Genomic DNA, 13,164 nt, shown 5'->3' with positions numbered 1-13,164 from the left:
ACCCTCCAACTTAATATCATGGCAATATTAAGTCGGAGGTCCCAAAAGTAAAAAAATAATTAAAAATAAAAAAAATTTAAAATCAGCCCGCGGGTTGAAAACCGGATGCTCAATTTTGCCAGCGTCCGGTTTCCGAACCTGTGGCTGTCAGCGGGTCCGAGAACAGACGCCGGCAAAATTGAGTATTGGCTGTTAAATCTGCTGACAGCCACTGCTCCTGTCAAAAAGGAGGCGCTAGGGACGCGCTAGTGTCCCTAGTGCCTCCTTTTACCGCTGGCCCTAATTAGCATATTTTTATTTACTGTATCGTGCGCACAGGACACTGGGCGCTGTTAAAAGTGGTAACTTCTGATTAATTAACTCAATGAATACCAGCTTCAAATAGTTTAAAATAGATTTAATAATGAAGGAAGGCATTGATTCCTTCATGGAGAAGCGACACAAACGAAGTGGACAAAAAGTCTAAGCTTGCTCAAAGATCTGACGCTGGCCCTAATTAGCATATTTTTATTTACTGTATCGTGCGCACAGGACACTGGGCGCTCTCCCGCGTTTCTTTCTGTATCGGCTTGTATGTTAGCCGCAGATGAGTATCTGGTAAAGTTGCCCTCCGTAGGAGAAGTCCATCCGGAAGAGATGCGACAATGGGCATGCTCAGCGGTCGACCCTAAGCTGTAGATGTTGCCACTTGAGCTTCATGGCATTGATGGCCTGGTTTTGGGGGTTATTGTCTTAAAGATTTTAAATGTTGTCTTGTATATGTAGAACCCCAAACTGTTTTATGCTACTATTGGGATCCATGTAGAATGGTTGTGTCAGATTGGGCAGACTACAAGAATTTGTAAAGAAATGCATAAAATGCTTGTATGCAAATGAATGCCCTTGAAATTGTAAACAAGAGGAAGAAATGCAGAATTGAGAACAATGGCAACTCTGTATGGAGGAGGCGGGGTTAAGGCCAGTTTGGAACCACTTTTAACTCTTTGCGGTCTGAAAGCTCCGAGTGTGCAAAGTAGCTGAGCACCTAAAACTTGACATCTGGCATCTAAAATTCAGAAAAGTAAACAAGAAATAAGGGAAAACAAGAAAAAAAACAAAAAATAGATAAAACAAATCAAAAAAAGCCAGAGAGAAAAAGGATGAGAGAAAAAATGACACTAGCTCCTAAAAGGTTTTGACTGGTGCCCAAGTTTTTTTGTTTGTTTTTTTAAATATATTTCCATCCCACGTTCGTGTTAAGATAACAAATGTTTGATTTGTGTAAGTTTTTAGGAATTAGTAAGGTCCCTTCTTTGGGATTTATTTGAATTCATGTTCTTGTTAGTACGAATGTGCATTATTACTGAAGTTATCTGGGAAGCCTGGGGTTAAGATGGTGACATTATCCGGTGCAAACAAAGATCTCATTAGCAGGAGCCAGAGGAGCTAAGGGCAATGAGTGTACACTTGTTGTCAGACTAGTAACGGCTGCAGGACTGTACAGCCCCTTCCAGTCTGTGACTCATGGAATCTGCGGCCAGGAAATCTGATTCAGGAATCTCTTAAAACACAAAGAATAGTTCAGATTAGAGTTTGCAGCCCGGATTTCCTCCTCCGTGTTCTGTGCTATGTTCCTGGTTTAAAGGAGTGGCAAGGTCCATCTGATCTCAAAGATGCCCTGCCATGGAAATAGAGGTTAACAAGTAAAAATGTTTTGTTTTGGTTTTTTTTCATGGGTAGATCTTCCGCTGTTCTTTGTTACAGAAAATCCTTATGCAGATTTACATGCCTGGCAACTTTCTTGGGCTCCAGACTAGGAATTCACTTCTCCAGCACAGGTTTGGTAATTCACTCTCTCACTAAGGTTCAATCAGAATCCTCCCGGACTCCAAACTTCCCTCTTCTCCTGAAGGCCTGAGAAATCCCCCTTGAGGCCATCACCTTCCCTGCTGGAGAAGGAAACTGAGAAACCTTCCTGGCTCCTCTGCTTTATAGAAATCTATTCCCTCTCTCTAATCCTGTCCCAGAGAGAAGTGTCTGAAAATGCTACTTGCTCACTCGCTGTCAGGCTAATGCGATGCACTACCCTCGACTGAGCGTGAAGCTTTACACGCGTCCAAAACCCCTCGTGCAGCAAGGGGATTAGCAAGTCCAAACCAGTGCATAGCTAATAGCCCTCATCACATGTAAATTCATGTTAATGAGGCTATTAGCTATTCCACCACCACCCCTTCTCCCCCGGATGAACAAAAATGTGCACCCAATGTGCACATTTTTACTCGCAAAAATTAACGCCTGCCCTGGAGCAAGCATTAATTCTTGAGGAGTCGCAAAAGTTAACAGAGAAGTGGAAAATACTGCTTTTCTGTAGTTCCTCCGACTTAATATCGTGGCAATTATTAAGCCAGAGGATCTGAAAAAAGAATGGGGGGGGGGGGGAATGGTGTCCATTTTTCCTAACTAGCACTGTGTAGTGAGGGGGACTCTTGAAGGCTCGAGCTCCTTAACTTTAGTCTCAGTATTTAAAGAAAGGTCTAGGTATCCTCGAGGATAATACAATGAAATCCACAGCCCAGTGTGTGGCAGTGGTGGCCAAGAAAGCAAATAGAATGCTAAGGAAAGGAATGGAGAATAAAGCAGAGAATATCACAATGCCTCTGTGTCGCTCCATGGTGCGACCTCATCTTGAGTACTGCGTGCAGTTCTGGTCAGCACATCTCAAGAAAGATATATAGTAGAATTAGGAAAGGTACAGAGAAGGGCAAGCAAGATGAAAAATGGGATGGAACAATTCCCCTATGAGGAAAGGCTAAAGAGGTTAGGACTCTCTTCAGCTTGGAGAAGAGACGGCTGAGGGGAGATACGATAGAGGTCTATAAAATGAGTGGATCGTAGTGGTTAAACGTGAATTGTTGTTTACGCTAAAAAGTACAAAGACTAGGGCACATGCAATGAAGTTACTAGGTGATACGTTAAAGATAAATATGAAAAAATATTTTTTTTTATTCAGCACATAAACTCTGGAATTCATTTCCGAAGGATGGGTTTGGACAATTTCCTGGAAGGAAAGGCCATAAACCATTACGGTGGACGACTTGAGGAAATACACTGCTTGTTGTTAGGATAAGCAGCATGGAATGTGTCAACCTTTTGGGATCCTGGCAGGTACTTGTGACCTGGATTGGCCATTGTTGGAAACAGGATACTGGGCTTGCTGGATCTTTGGTCTGACCCAACGTGGCAAAATTTGTTAATTAAATTTAAGGGGAGAAGGGCTGTCCTAATGACTCAATGGCAATGTAGCGTTGATGTCCAAGGCCGTCTTGTGGTCTTCAGGAAAGCCAGGCCTAGGGTTACTGCAGAGAGGGGAGGCCTCGCCATTGTACCATGGTGGCATCCACTGGCCAGACTTCAGGTGTATGTAGCAGGTTCCAGAGAGAGCCATAGTGTTTGTTCCCTCTCACTGCAGTGGTGTGGCTAGGTAAGTAGGAATCTAAAGTGCCAAGGGGATATACAGCCATGAAAAATACATATACAAAACTATAAATATTGAGGAAAAAATCTCTTCTTTAAATTGAGTTTGAACAAAAAGGAACTTGGTTCTTTTTTTTTTTTTTTTAGCCACTACCCAGACCCTCTGAAATGCAGCAGAGTAAGAGACTGCTAACACCAGGCAGCACCTAAGCCCTAAGATCAGGGGACTTGTTCACTGCAGGTACTGACCTGTAGACAAACAAGATGGGTAGCAGTCCTGGAGACCATTCTAAAATTTAAGGCTTGCTTTTGAATAGTAACTGTAATTTTGTCCAGTGCATGCATGTGATTGGATGGAATACTCCGTGACAGATGGATGAAGCCAGCTTCGTCCCCTAATGTTCACTGTTTTTTCTCTTCAGGTCAAGCACATACCACTCTCTGGGCATCGATGTGAGCGTTCGGTATAGCCAGGGAAATTGGGAGGGGGTCCTCGGCACGGACGTGATCACCGTACGGCAAGGTCTTGCTGGCAATTTCACTGTCAACATCGCCACCATTCTGGAGTCGAAGGATTTCTTCCTGCCAGGGATTGACTGGCAGGGAATCTTGGGGATGGCGTATAATACTCTTTCTAAGGTATGGCGGTTTTTCATTAGCAGGGAGGTGAAAGAAGAGGTTTGAATAACTTATGCAATGAAATGAACTCCATTTTTTGAACGGACATATTTTTCTTGAAATCCAGGAAATAGAAATTGACCATCTACTCTGCCATTTTCCCTATCTACAGTAGTCTCTGGCTATATCCACCACGAAATATCATCATCCGTATTATTCCAATATATTCTTGAATACCAATACCATTTTCGTCTCCATTGGAAGCCTATTCCATACTAAACAAATCTTCATTTTAAATTATCTTCCCCTTTATCTATATTTTTTTTGCAAGCATAAATGTTGTAATATTCTCAGTCTCCATAGTTCTTTCTGGGAAGAGACAGGAATTTTTTGTACCTTGCTAAGGTGATCATTATTAGTCTGCCTGAATACTGTGTTTACATTTTTGCTAATCCTGCCTAAGAAACTCTTAAGAATTTGTTGCTACAGAAAATCCCAAGAATAGTTTAGTGACTTCACCAAGAAACAACTGATGAAAGCTGCTGTTTGTTTTGAAAGATGCATATTTCTTGGTGACAATTTTGCAATTTAAATGTTTTATTATGATGACATGGTACTAGAGTCATTTTCTTTATAAGAAGACAGAATGGAGGCTGCTCTGCTCACCCGTCTGCCAGCCATTAATGGGTATAGAATTTGGGAGGGGGAGAAGGTAAAACAAGATTGAGAGAGTGATAGGAGGTGGGTACCCTGAGAGTGCTGGTTCCGGACAGGCTCTATTAAAAAGGATTCTGGAGATCCTTGGCCATGGCAGTCTTGGTTCTCTGCAGCAGCTTCTCTTCCTCTCTGAAATGGAAGCCCACCCTGTAGTGGAAGGGGGGCCTCGTGCCAACATACTCGAGAACAAGATGTCGCAGGTATCTGAAACAGGGCTTTATGTAGTACACAATGTAATTCCGGGCTAGTGCCCCTTCTCAGGACCCCCCAAAGACTACACCTCAAATAAGGGTTAAAGTTATTAAAGTCTTCTCTTGATGTCCAAGATTCCCGGTGAGGGGGCGGAGTTATATCTTAGGGCCCTGAGTGTGGTTGAAGAGTCAGTTCAGTAGCACAGTCTCTTGAACACAGCAGTAATAATCACGCGGGAAGCTGATTTGGTTTCCAGCTTAACTTTTACTGATTAAAGATGGAAATTGATGAAAATATGCAGTTACATGTTCTTATTCTTTAACAGTCCATTTACAGCTTTAGTTTTGTTAAATAAATCTGTGGCTTTTAGCTTCAAATTTATGATGATGATGAAGTCAGTCAATTCTTTGAATTCTAATCCTGTGCAATGAATGGTGTAGCTTTTTGAGGTTCCTCCCAGAATTTGGTGGATAGGATGAGATTTTCCAATTTGAAGGTTCTAAGTCAGTCCCATTCCTCCATTATTCAGTTAAACTCCTTACTTGCCTTGTTGGAAGCAAGATGGCTCCTCCTTACTTCTTTCTTCATCATCTCTCCTTCACCTTCTCCCCCAAGAATGAACCCAGGTCCAGTCCTCCACTAGGACTTCCAGTAATCCATCTGAGCTCTCTGGTTGAGAGACACCGCTCCTTCTAGATAAGCCAATGGGCCCCAGATTACTCAGGCATAGTAGAAAAAAGAAAATCTTAACAAAAGAGGAAAGGCAGAACAACTTCTTCGCTAAAACCCAAAGGTTCCCAATAAGACTTGACAAAGTTAAGCAAAGGCTCCCTTTCTACTTTTCTAAACCCAGGTCTCATCCTTAGAGACACAAGGGTCATTTCCTAAGAAAAGAAACAAAACGGGAGCCAGCAGAGTAACATATTGCTCTTACAAGGGATAACTAAAAAGTCTACACCCTAAAATGGTGGCATGGGTGTATATAGGCTGGGGCCTGCAGGGGAACTGCAACCCACACTAAATTTACTTCTGTGTCCTCTGCTGCAGTAAGACAGTCCTCACAGCAGGAGCCATAGGGTCCTCTACACTAGGACTTCATCCTCTTAGAGTTTAAGACAGGGAGTGAGTAGCCGCTCCTCCAGGAAGCATCAGTAAGACCAGCAACTGAACAGAAACTAACGCGCGCACAATGCTTCAATCCCTAAAACCGAGCAGCGCCACCTAGTGGCCGTCTTCTCCTTCTTGCAGTAGGATGTAAATTAATTTATGGCTGTCCTCTATCTCAGGAGGCTCCAGGTCAAGGTTTGGAAATATTTACCAGAGGTCTGCTCTAGACAGCTGTGGCTGAACTTCCAGCCCTGCTTGTTCCCTTACCACAAGCTCAATTCTTATCTTTGGCAGCACAAAGAGCATTCAGAAGAGAACGGAGCAAAGGGTTTTGAAGGGTGAAAGGCTCGTGGAATGAAGAATGGTAAACTCTAAAAGAAAGGTGTTAGCCCAGAACTTCAGTTGCTTTCACCATGCTTGAGGCTTGGAAGGAATTTTTTCTTCCTCCGTTGCAGAACCGATGCCAAGTGTTTTGTTGCCTTTCACTGGATTACCACCTAGAGAGAACTGTTGGGCAGGATTGATTGGACCCAGGGTTTTCAAAAGCAGCTTTCCCCAGTCTGTACCTGCGATTAAAAGCTCCTTTGAAAACCAGGCCTCATACATTGCTTCGCTTTTCTGTAATAACTTTGCCTGTGCTATAGGATTGAACAGGTGGGCCTTTCAGGCCAGACCTCGTTGAAGAAAGCCGAGGGACCTTTTAAGCTAGCTGGAGAGATGGGGAGTGAAACCCATGGTTAGCCCCTATTTGGGTAACTCTGCCAGGATGGGGTACAATTAAAGCACTAACGGAGGCAGCCCTGGAATTATATCCCGAGCCGTGGCAGGAGCAGACGCTGCTCAGCCCGCAGGGATTCAGCGTCGACAGCTGGGAGAGAAGTTAACAGATGTGGGTGCACACGTTGCCTGCTGATCGGTGCCAAACAGCTGCTCATGCCGTTGTGTGTTATATACATGACGGGACTGCATTGAGACCCTCCCGGATCTGATCTAACAGATGCCTTTCCTCCCCTTCTATTAGCCTTCTTCCTCGGTGGAAACGTTCTTTGACTCTCTTGTGCGACAGGAGAACATCCCCGATGTCTTCTCCCTACAGATGTGCGGTGTGGGGCAGCCTGCAGCTGGCAGTGAGATCAGCAGAGGCAGCCTGGTAAGTAGCTGCTAAAAGATTAATCGATTTTGAAGCCACAAAATTTCCTTTTCTTGTATACCAAAAATTCAATGCCGGAGGATTTTGGGTCGCTGTAGGTGCACTAATGTTGAAGAGAGTCGAATCTGTACAGGATTATCTGATCGTGCCTTCCTGTTATGTCATGTCACAGTTGGTTTTTCTTTGGCCTAAATATTTCCAGGTCAGTACCATGAATATTGTGATTCAGAGTTAGGCCATGTGTTCATATTGTACATCTAAAACTGCTAAACTTGATTCAGTGGCGACTATCTGGGATTTATTGGAAATTCTTTACACATTTTGCTACGTTCCCCCCCTTAGTTTGCTGAATATTATCCCATTCTGTATGTTAGGAGAGATTTCGAGTTTATGACCTTGGAGGCCCCATAGTCACCTGAAAAAGCTTGCAAGAGCAGGAAAAAAAGTGAAAATTGTGAGGGGAAGGGGGTGGATGGAGGAGCAGAAATGCTCTGGGAGGCAGGGGAAAGAAGACCAGAGAGAGATGGGAAGGGATAGAGAAGAGCAGAGAGGGACAGAGGGGGAGAGAGGAGAAGCCAGAGGCATAGGGAAAGGGATGGGGAAAAGAGAGGAGCAGGGCGGTGGCAACAAGAGGAGCCATAGATAAAGTGAAAAAATGCCCTCAAAGACAAGGGCAGTAAAAATGGAGCCCCTGGCCATCTTCCTGCACAGGAGGAGGCCTGGAGAGGGAAAAGGTTTCACAGCCTGAGCACTGCACACAAGGGTCATGAAGAAGAGGAAGGTTGCAGATCGCTGCTTCAGTCAACTTACATCCAGGAGAAGGCCAGGGGACTTCCGAACTTACCCCAAACACAGGAGCGTTTCAGGAGGAAACTCAGGGCCTTGTTTACCAGCCATGGTCCTGCTCTCTCTGTCCCTGGGCTAACACATCAGCCCCCCACCTGTGATTTTATAGGTAGGGCTTCTGATTTCAGATTTTAATTAATAAACCCTGATAACCCCCCCCCCCCAATGCAAAAAAATCTCTCTCTATAATAGATGTTTGTTAGAGCGCGCTGCTCCTGTGCTTACCCTGGATCCTCTGCTTTCTTCTTGTGCCTCTTCCCTGCTAGCGACTCCTCAAGCTGCACAAAGGCAGGTATTTCATTCAGCCGGAAAAGGCAGCCAGCAATAGGACTTGCACTGTGAAAACCCCCGCAAAGAACCCCTGATTAGCTGGAAAATAAGCACCTACGTTTACAATTTATCAATGCCTAAAATCAGAAGCCCCACTTAAAGGCAGCAGGATCACTGATCACCCCTCGCTTTCACCTGCTCGTACTCTGCCCGATTTTAAAAGGGCCACACGCGTAACAAAAAACCAGGGGTTAAGTGCATGGCTGGGCCTTGTGCGCGCTGCGTGCATTTTAGAACGGGCCCTGTTATGCACCGAAGGGGCGAGCTGGGGGGAGGCGGGTGGGTGGGCCGGGACAGCGCCATTAGCCATTGTCCCAGGAAAGTGCACCCTAGAGATGACTTTTGCTCCTGGGGGAGCAGTGAGTATTAAAATAAAAAATTAGAGATACATAGGGTCAGGTTAGAGGTCGGGGAGGAGGTAGGGTTAGGGATAGAAAACTTCTCTCCCAGTCCGTTGCTTAATTGTAGTGGATTTAGAAATCCGGCACACCTGCACGCGACCATCGGATATTATAAGATGCGCACGCATGTTATAAAATCGGCGCGTCCGTGTGCTTTCATCTGATGAAGGGGAGCGCAGCTCTTGAAGGCTCGTTGCAAACGAATTTAGTCCCAGGGGAAAAGGTCTCGCGTGCAGCTTTGCTGTTGAGCCTTAAATCTGCGCACGAATCAATGGCGAGTTTTCCCGAGAGAGAGAGAGAGTTCTGTTGGTTCATCCTTTTTTTGCTGCGCTGCAGGCAGGGGCTGCTGAACTGAGTCTCTGTCTTTTTTTTTTTTTACGTTTCTCCAGGTCTTGGGTGGGATCGAACCAAGTTTGTACAGGGGTGAGATCTGGTACACCCCCGTGAAAGAGGAATGGTATTACCAGGTGGAGGTGCTCAAGCTGGAGGTCGGAGGTCGGAACCTGAACTTGGACTGCACTGTGGTGCGTAGAGCGAAACAATATCCGCCGGGCTCCCTTTCTGCTTTTACAGATAACGATCAGGGGTTGGCCTGAAAGCGAGTCTACGATCCACTAGAGGGGCCGGTGTAATAAGCCGTGCACAAAATTCAGGACACGCTCTCTTAACGCCAGATTCAGTAAGCAAATGGCATGATAATGCAACGGGTGTTTAACATAAAGAAAAACGTGAACCTACAAATGTGCACAGACCCGAGTTAGATCCCGCATTCAGCAGATCATTTTGAAATGACCCCCTGAAGGGCCCGGTCTGATTCTGGCAGGAGGAGGAGGCGTCTGCACCTGGTGGGATCCGAGAAGTGCAGGCAGGGACACAGCGAGGTGGGAGAAGTGGTGATTGGTCGGGATGCGCATGAAACAAATTCCTGCGCGTGCAGTTTCCAAATTCTAATTTTGCTGGTTTGGAAATACAAACTGTGGTCGGAGATAAGCGAGTACGTTTTACTCAACCCAGGACTATCGTTGCGATATTAAGTGGGAGGGACGAAAAGTTTTAAAAGATGTTTTAAAAGAAAAAGAATGCCTGCAGTCTGCTTCGGGAAGCGGACGCTCGGTTAACCGGCGTCCGTTTCTCTGAACCCGCGGACAGCTGACCTCTCCTGGGCGCCTGCTGCCGAGGAGGCACTAGGGGGTGTGCGGTCCACCCTAGCGCCTCCTTGGCAACACAGCATCTAATTTAAATATTGCCTCGCGCACCCAGGAGAGGGGCCTGGGCGCACGTCAGGAAACCCGGGCGCTCAACGCCGAGTGCCCGCTTTCGCCGCTCTTTTAGTGCATCGGCCCCTTGCTGCATCGACAGTGAAGTTTGCGCACGAGCGAAGGTTAAACGGTGCGCTCCGCACCTTATTCCATCAGCCCCAGAGAGAGGAGCCTGCATCTGCGCCTTCTAAATCCTGACTGGAAGGGGAGGGAGGAGCAGGTGGTGGGGTCTGCACTCCAACTGGGGTCTGGCCCCTAATGAAAAGGGGACAGGAAGCACTGTAGGTCCATATTTGAGCTTAAAAAGAGAGCAAAACAGCTGTGGGGGGTGGGGAGTGGCAGAGAGCAGTCTGTACCTGGGGGTAGAGAAGGTAGGAAGCATCTTTGTCCCCATCCAGGCTTGTAAGGAGAGTGAAGTGTCTGGTGGGGGGAGGGGGGGATGCATGGGGGGGTTACTGGAGGAGGAGAGAAGAGGTATGGGGCATATAAGGGAGGAGAGCGAGGAGGCTGCGCTGGGGCTGGACGGCGTGAGAGTGGCGGGGGCTGCATGAGGGTGGGTGGGAAGGTTTGCCCTGATCAGGGAAGAAATCCTCACTGGGTGCTCCTACCAGGCCCCCCCTCCCCCCCCCCTTCACACCCAAGAAACATCACCTGGGGAGGGAGAGCAGGAGGATACCCGGTGAGTTAGAGACCTGGAGGAATTGGAGAATTCCCAGTTATGAAAGGCAGCAGAGTGACGCTGCCGAAAAGGAAAATCCTTCATTTATTCCCACCCTCCCCGCATGGGAAGCAGAGCCCAAGCTACACACACAGTTTTCTAAATTCTGTGGCAAGCTTTGCATAAAGATTCATACCTCGGAAAAGTCAGTATTTCATTGAAAAAAAATTCACATTTTGTTTTTAAACAATATTTACACTCTATACAAATAAAGTACCAAGCACAAAAACCAACAGTTTGTCAAATGAAGGCACAAATTACAAACTTGAACTGTGCAGTGTCACCGTTTGGCTTGAATTGAAATAGTGCATCCATCCTTTTTAAGTTTTCTTGAGAGAGTCCCGGAGCTTCTGTATGCTAAACATGCCCTGAGTAGCTGCAGTTTGTCCTGCTGTTAATTACTCAGAAAAATATGTACACATATATTGGATGCATGCTAACTGATATCAAAAGGAATTGAAGGAACACAAATTTGAAACTTGTCAGCAAGGCTTCTAGGAACTGAAACGAATGGGCCTCGGCCAGCTGCAAGACCCCAGCACTTACAGACTTCCAAAACACATCCAGGTCTTCTGTAATTGGTGCATGACTGGCAACATATGCAGGGGCAAGAAGCTTTGTATGAAGGTGAAATTCCTCTGTGGACACATCCCTGCTTGCAGGGATTCTATCAAAGTCATCTTTGGTTTGATAAGGATTTTAAGAGATCTTTGAGGGATCGAACACTTGGACTGCTCTCTCTCTACACTCCAAACTGAGCCCCACCCTCTTATTTACATCAAAACAACCCCAGAAGGAGAAGGTTCTCTCCCCTCCCCCCCCCAGGCTGTTTGCAAGGGGAGGGGCTGGGGCAGGAGCAGACTGAAGGCGGGCAGGCACTCCACAGCTTTCTTCAAAAGATTTGAATTCAAAGGAGTGAAATGTTGATTCTGTTGTCAAATGCGCAGTTTCTCCCACATTGTGGGAAGTGTAGGGCACTGACTGTAACAGACTAACTCACCTCCAGCTTGTATTTGGAAAGGCAAGTAATTTAAATTTAAAATCCAAATCTCTATATGGAAAGGAAGGCAGGGGGGAGGGTGTCAGCCCCAGGGGTTTGCCCAGGGCCCCTGCAAAGCTCCTGCTCTGTTAGCTCATCTTGCACAAACGGGGGAAATTGGATGGAGTAGAGCGGGCTGGATCAGATGAAGAAGACAAGAGAAATATGGTGGCTGTGGGGCGGGAGGTGGGGGGCAAGGGTGGTAGCGAGGGGGAGCCGGGAGCAGATGAAAGAGCATAAGACCATGCCATGCTGGGTCAGACCAAGGGTCCATCAAGCCCAGCATCCTGTTTCCAACAGTGGCCAATCCAGGCCATAAGAACCTGGCAAGTACCCAAAAACTAAGTCTATTCCATGTTACCGTTGCTAGTAATAGCAGTGGCTATTCTCTAAGTCAACTTAATTAATAGCAGGTAATGGACTTCTCCTCCAAGAACTTATCCAATCCCACAGCTATAATAACTGCACTAACCACATCCTCTGGCAACAAATTCCAGAGTTTAATTGTGCGTTGAGTGAAAAAGAACTTTCTCAGATTAGTTTTAAATGTGCCCCATGCTAACTTCATGGAGTGCCCCCTAGTCTTTCTATTATCTGAAAGAGTAAATAACCGATTCACATCTACCCGTTCTAGACCTCTCATGATTTTAAACACCTCTATCATATCCCCCCTCAGCCGTCTCTTCTCCAAGCTGAAAAGTCCTAACCTCTTTAGTCTTTCCTCATAGGGGAGCTGTTCCATTCCCCTTATCATTTTGGTAGCCCTTCTCTGTACCTTCTCCATCGCAACTATATCCTTTTTTGAGATTTGGCGACCAGAATTGTACACAGTATTCAAGGTGCGGTCTCACCATGGAGCGATACAGAGGCATTATGACATTTTCCGTTTTATTCACCATTCCCTTTCTAATAATTCCCAACATTCTGTTTGCTTTTTTGACTGCCGCAGCACACTGAACCGACGATTTCAATGTGTTATCCACTATGACGCCTAGATCTCTTTCTTGGGTAGTAGCACCTAATATGGAACTTAACATTGTGTAACTATAGCATGGGTTATTTTTCCCTATATGCATCACCTTGCACTTATCCACATTAAATTTCATCTGCCATTTCAATGCCCAATTTTCCAGTCTCACAAGGTCTTCCTGCAATTTCACAATCTGCTTGTGATTTAACTACTCTGAACAATTTTGTATCATCTGCAAATTTGATTACCTCACTCGTCGTATTTCTTTCCAGATCATTTATAAATATATTGAAAAGTAAGGGTCCCAATACAGATCCCTAAGGCACTCCACTGACCACTCCCTTCCACTGAGAAAATTGCCCAT

The 13,164-nt window shown here is 45.8% G+C and overlaps 1 protein-coding gene across 2 annotated transcripts in view; it reads left to right on the top strand.

The window, feature by feature from the left end:
• The window catches only part of BACE2 (beta-secretase 2), a 65,562-nt gene that overhangs the window by 37,211 nt on the left and 15,187 nt on the right, over positions 1–13,164 (top strand). For both annotated transcript variants that reach the window (XM_029578341.1, XM_029578340.1), the window contains exons 3-5: positions 3,876–4,092; positions 7,109–7,237; positions 9,204–9,338. In XM_029578341.1, coding sequence (XP_029434201.1) covers positions 3,876–4,092; positions 7,109–7,237; positions 9,204–9,338 — 481 coding nt within the window. The remainder of the gene's footprint in view (positions 1–3,875; positions 4,093–7,108; positions 7,238–9,203; positions 9,339–13,164) is intronic.

Source organism: Rhinatrema bivittatum, chromosome 15 (genome assembly GCF_901001135.1).
Source record: "Rhinatrema bivittatum chromosome 15, aRhiBiv1.1, whole genome shotgun sequence".
Classification (NCBI taxonomy): domain Eukaryota; kingdom Metazoa; phylum Chordata; class Amphibia; order Gymnophiona; family Rhinatrematidae; genus Rhinatrema; species Rhinatrema bivittatum.
This window is presented reverse-complemented; position numbering and strand designations above follow the sequence as displayed.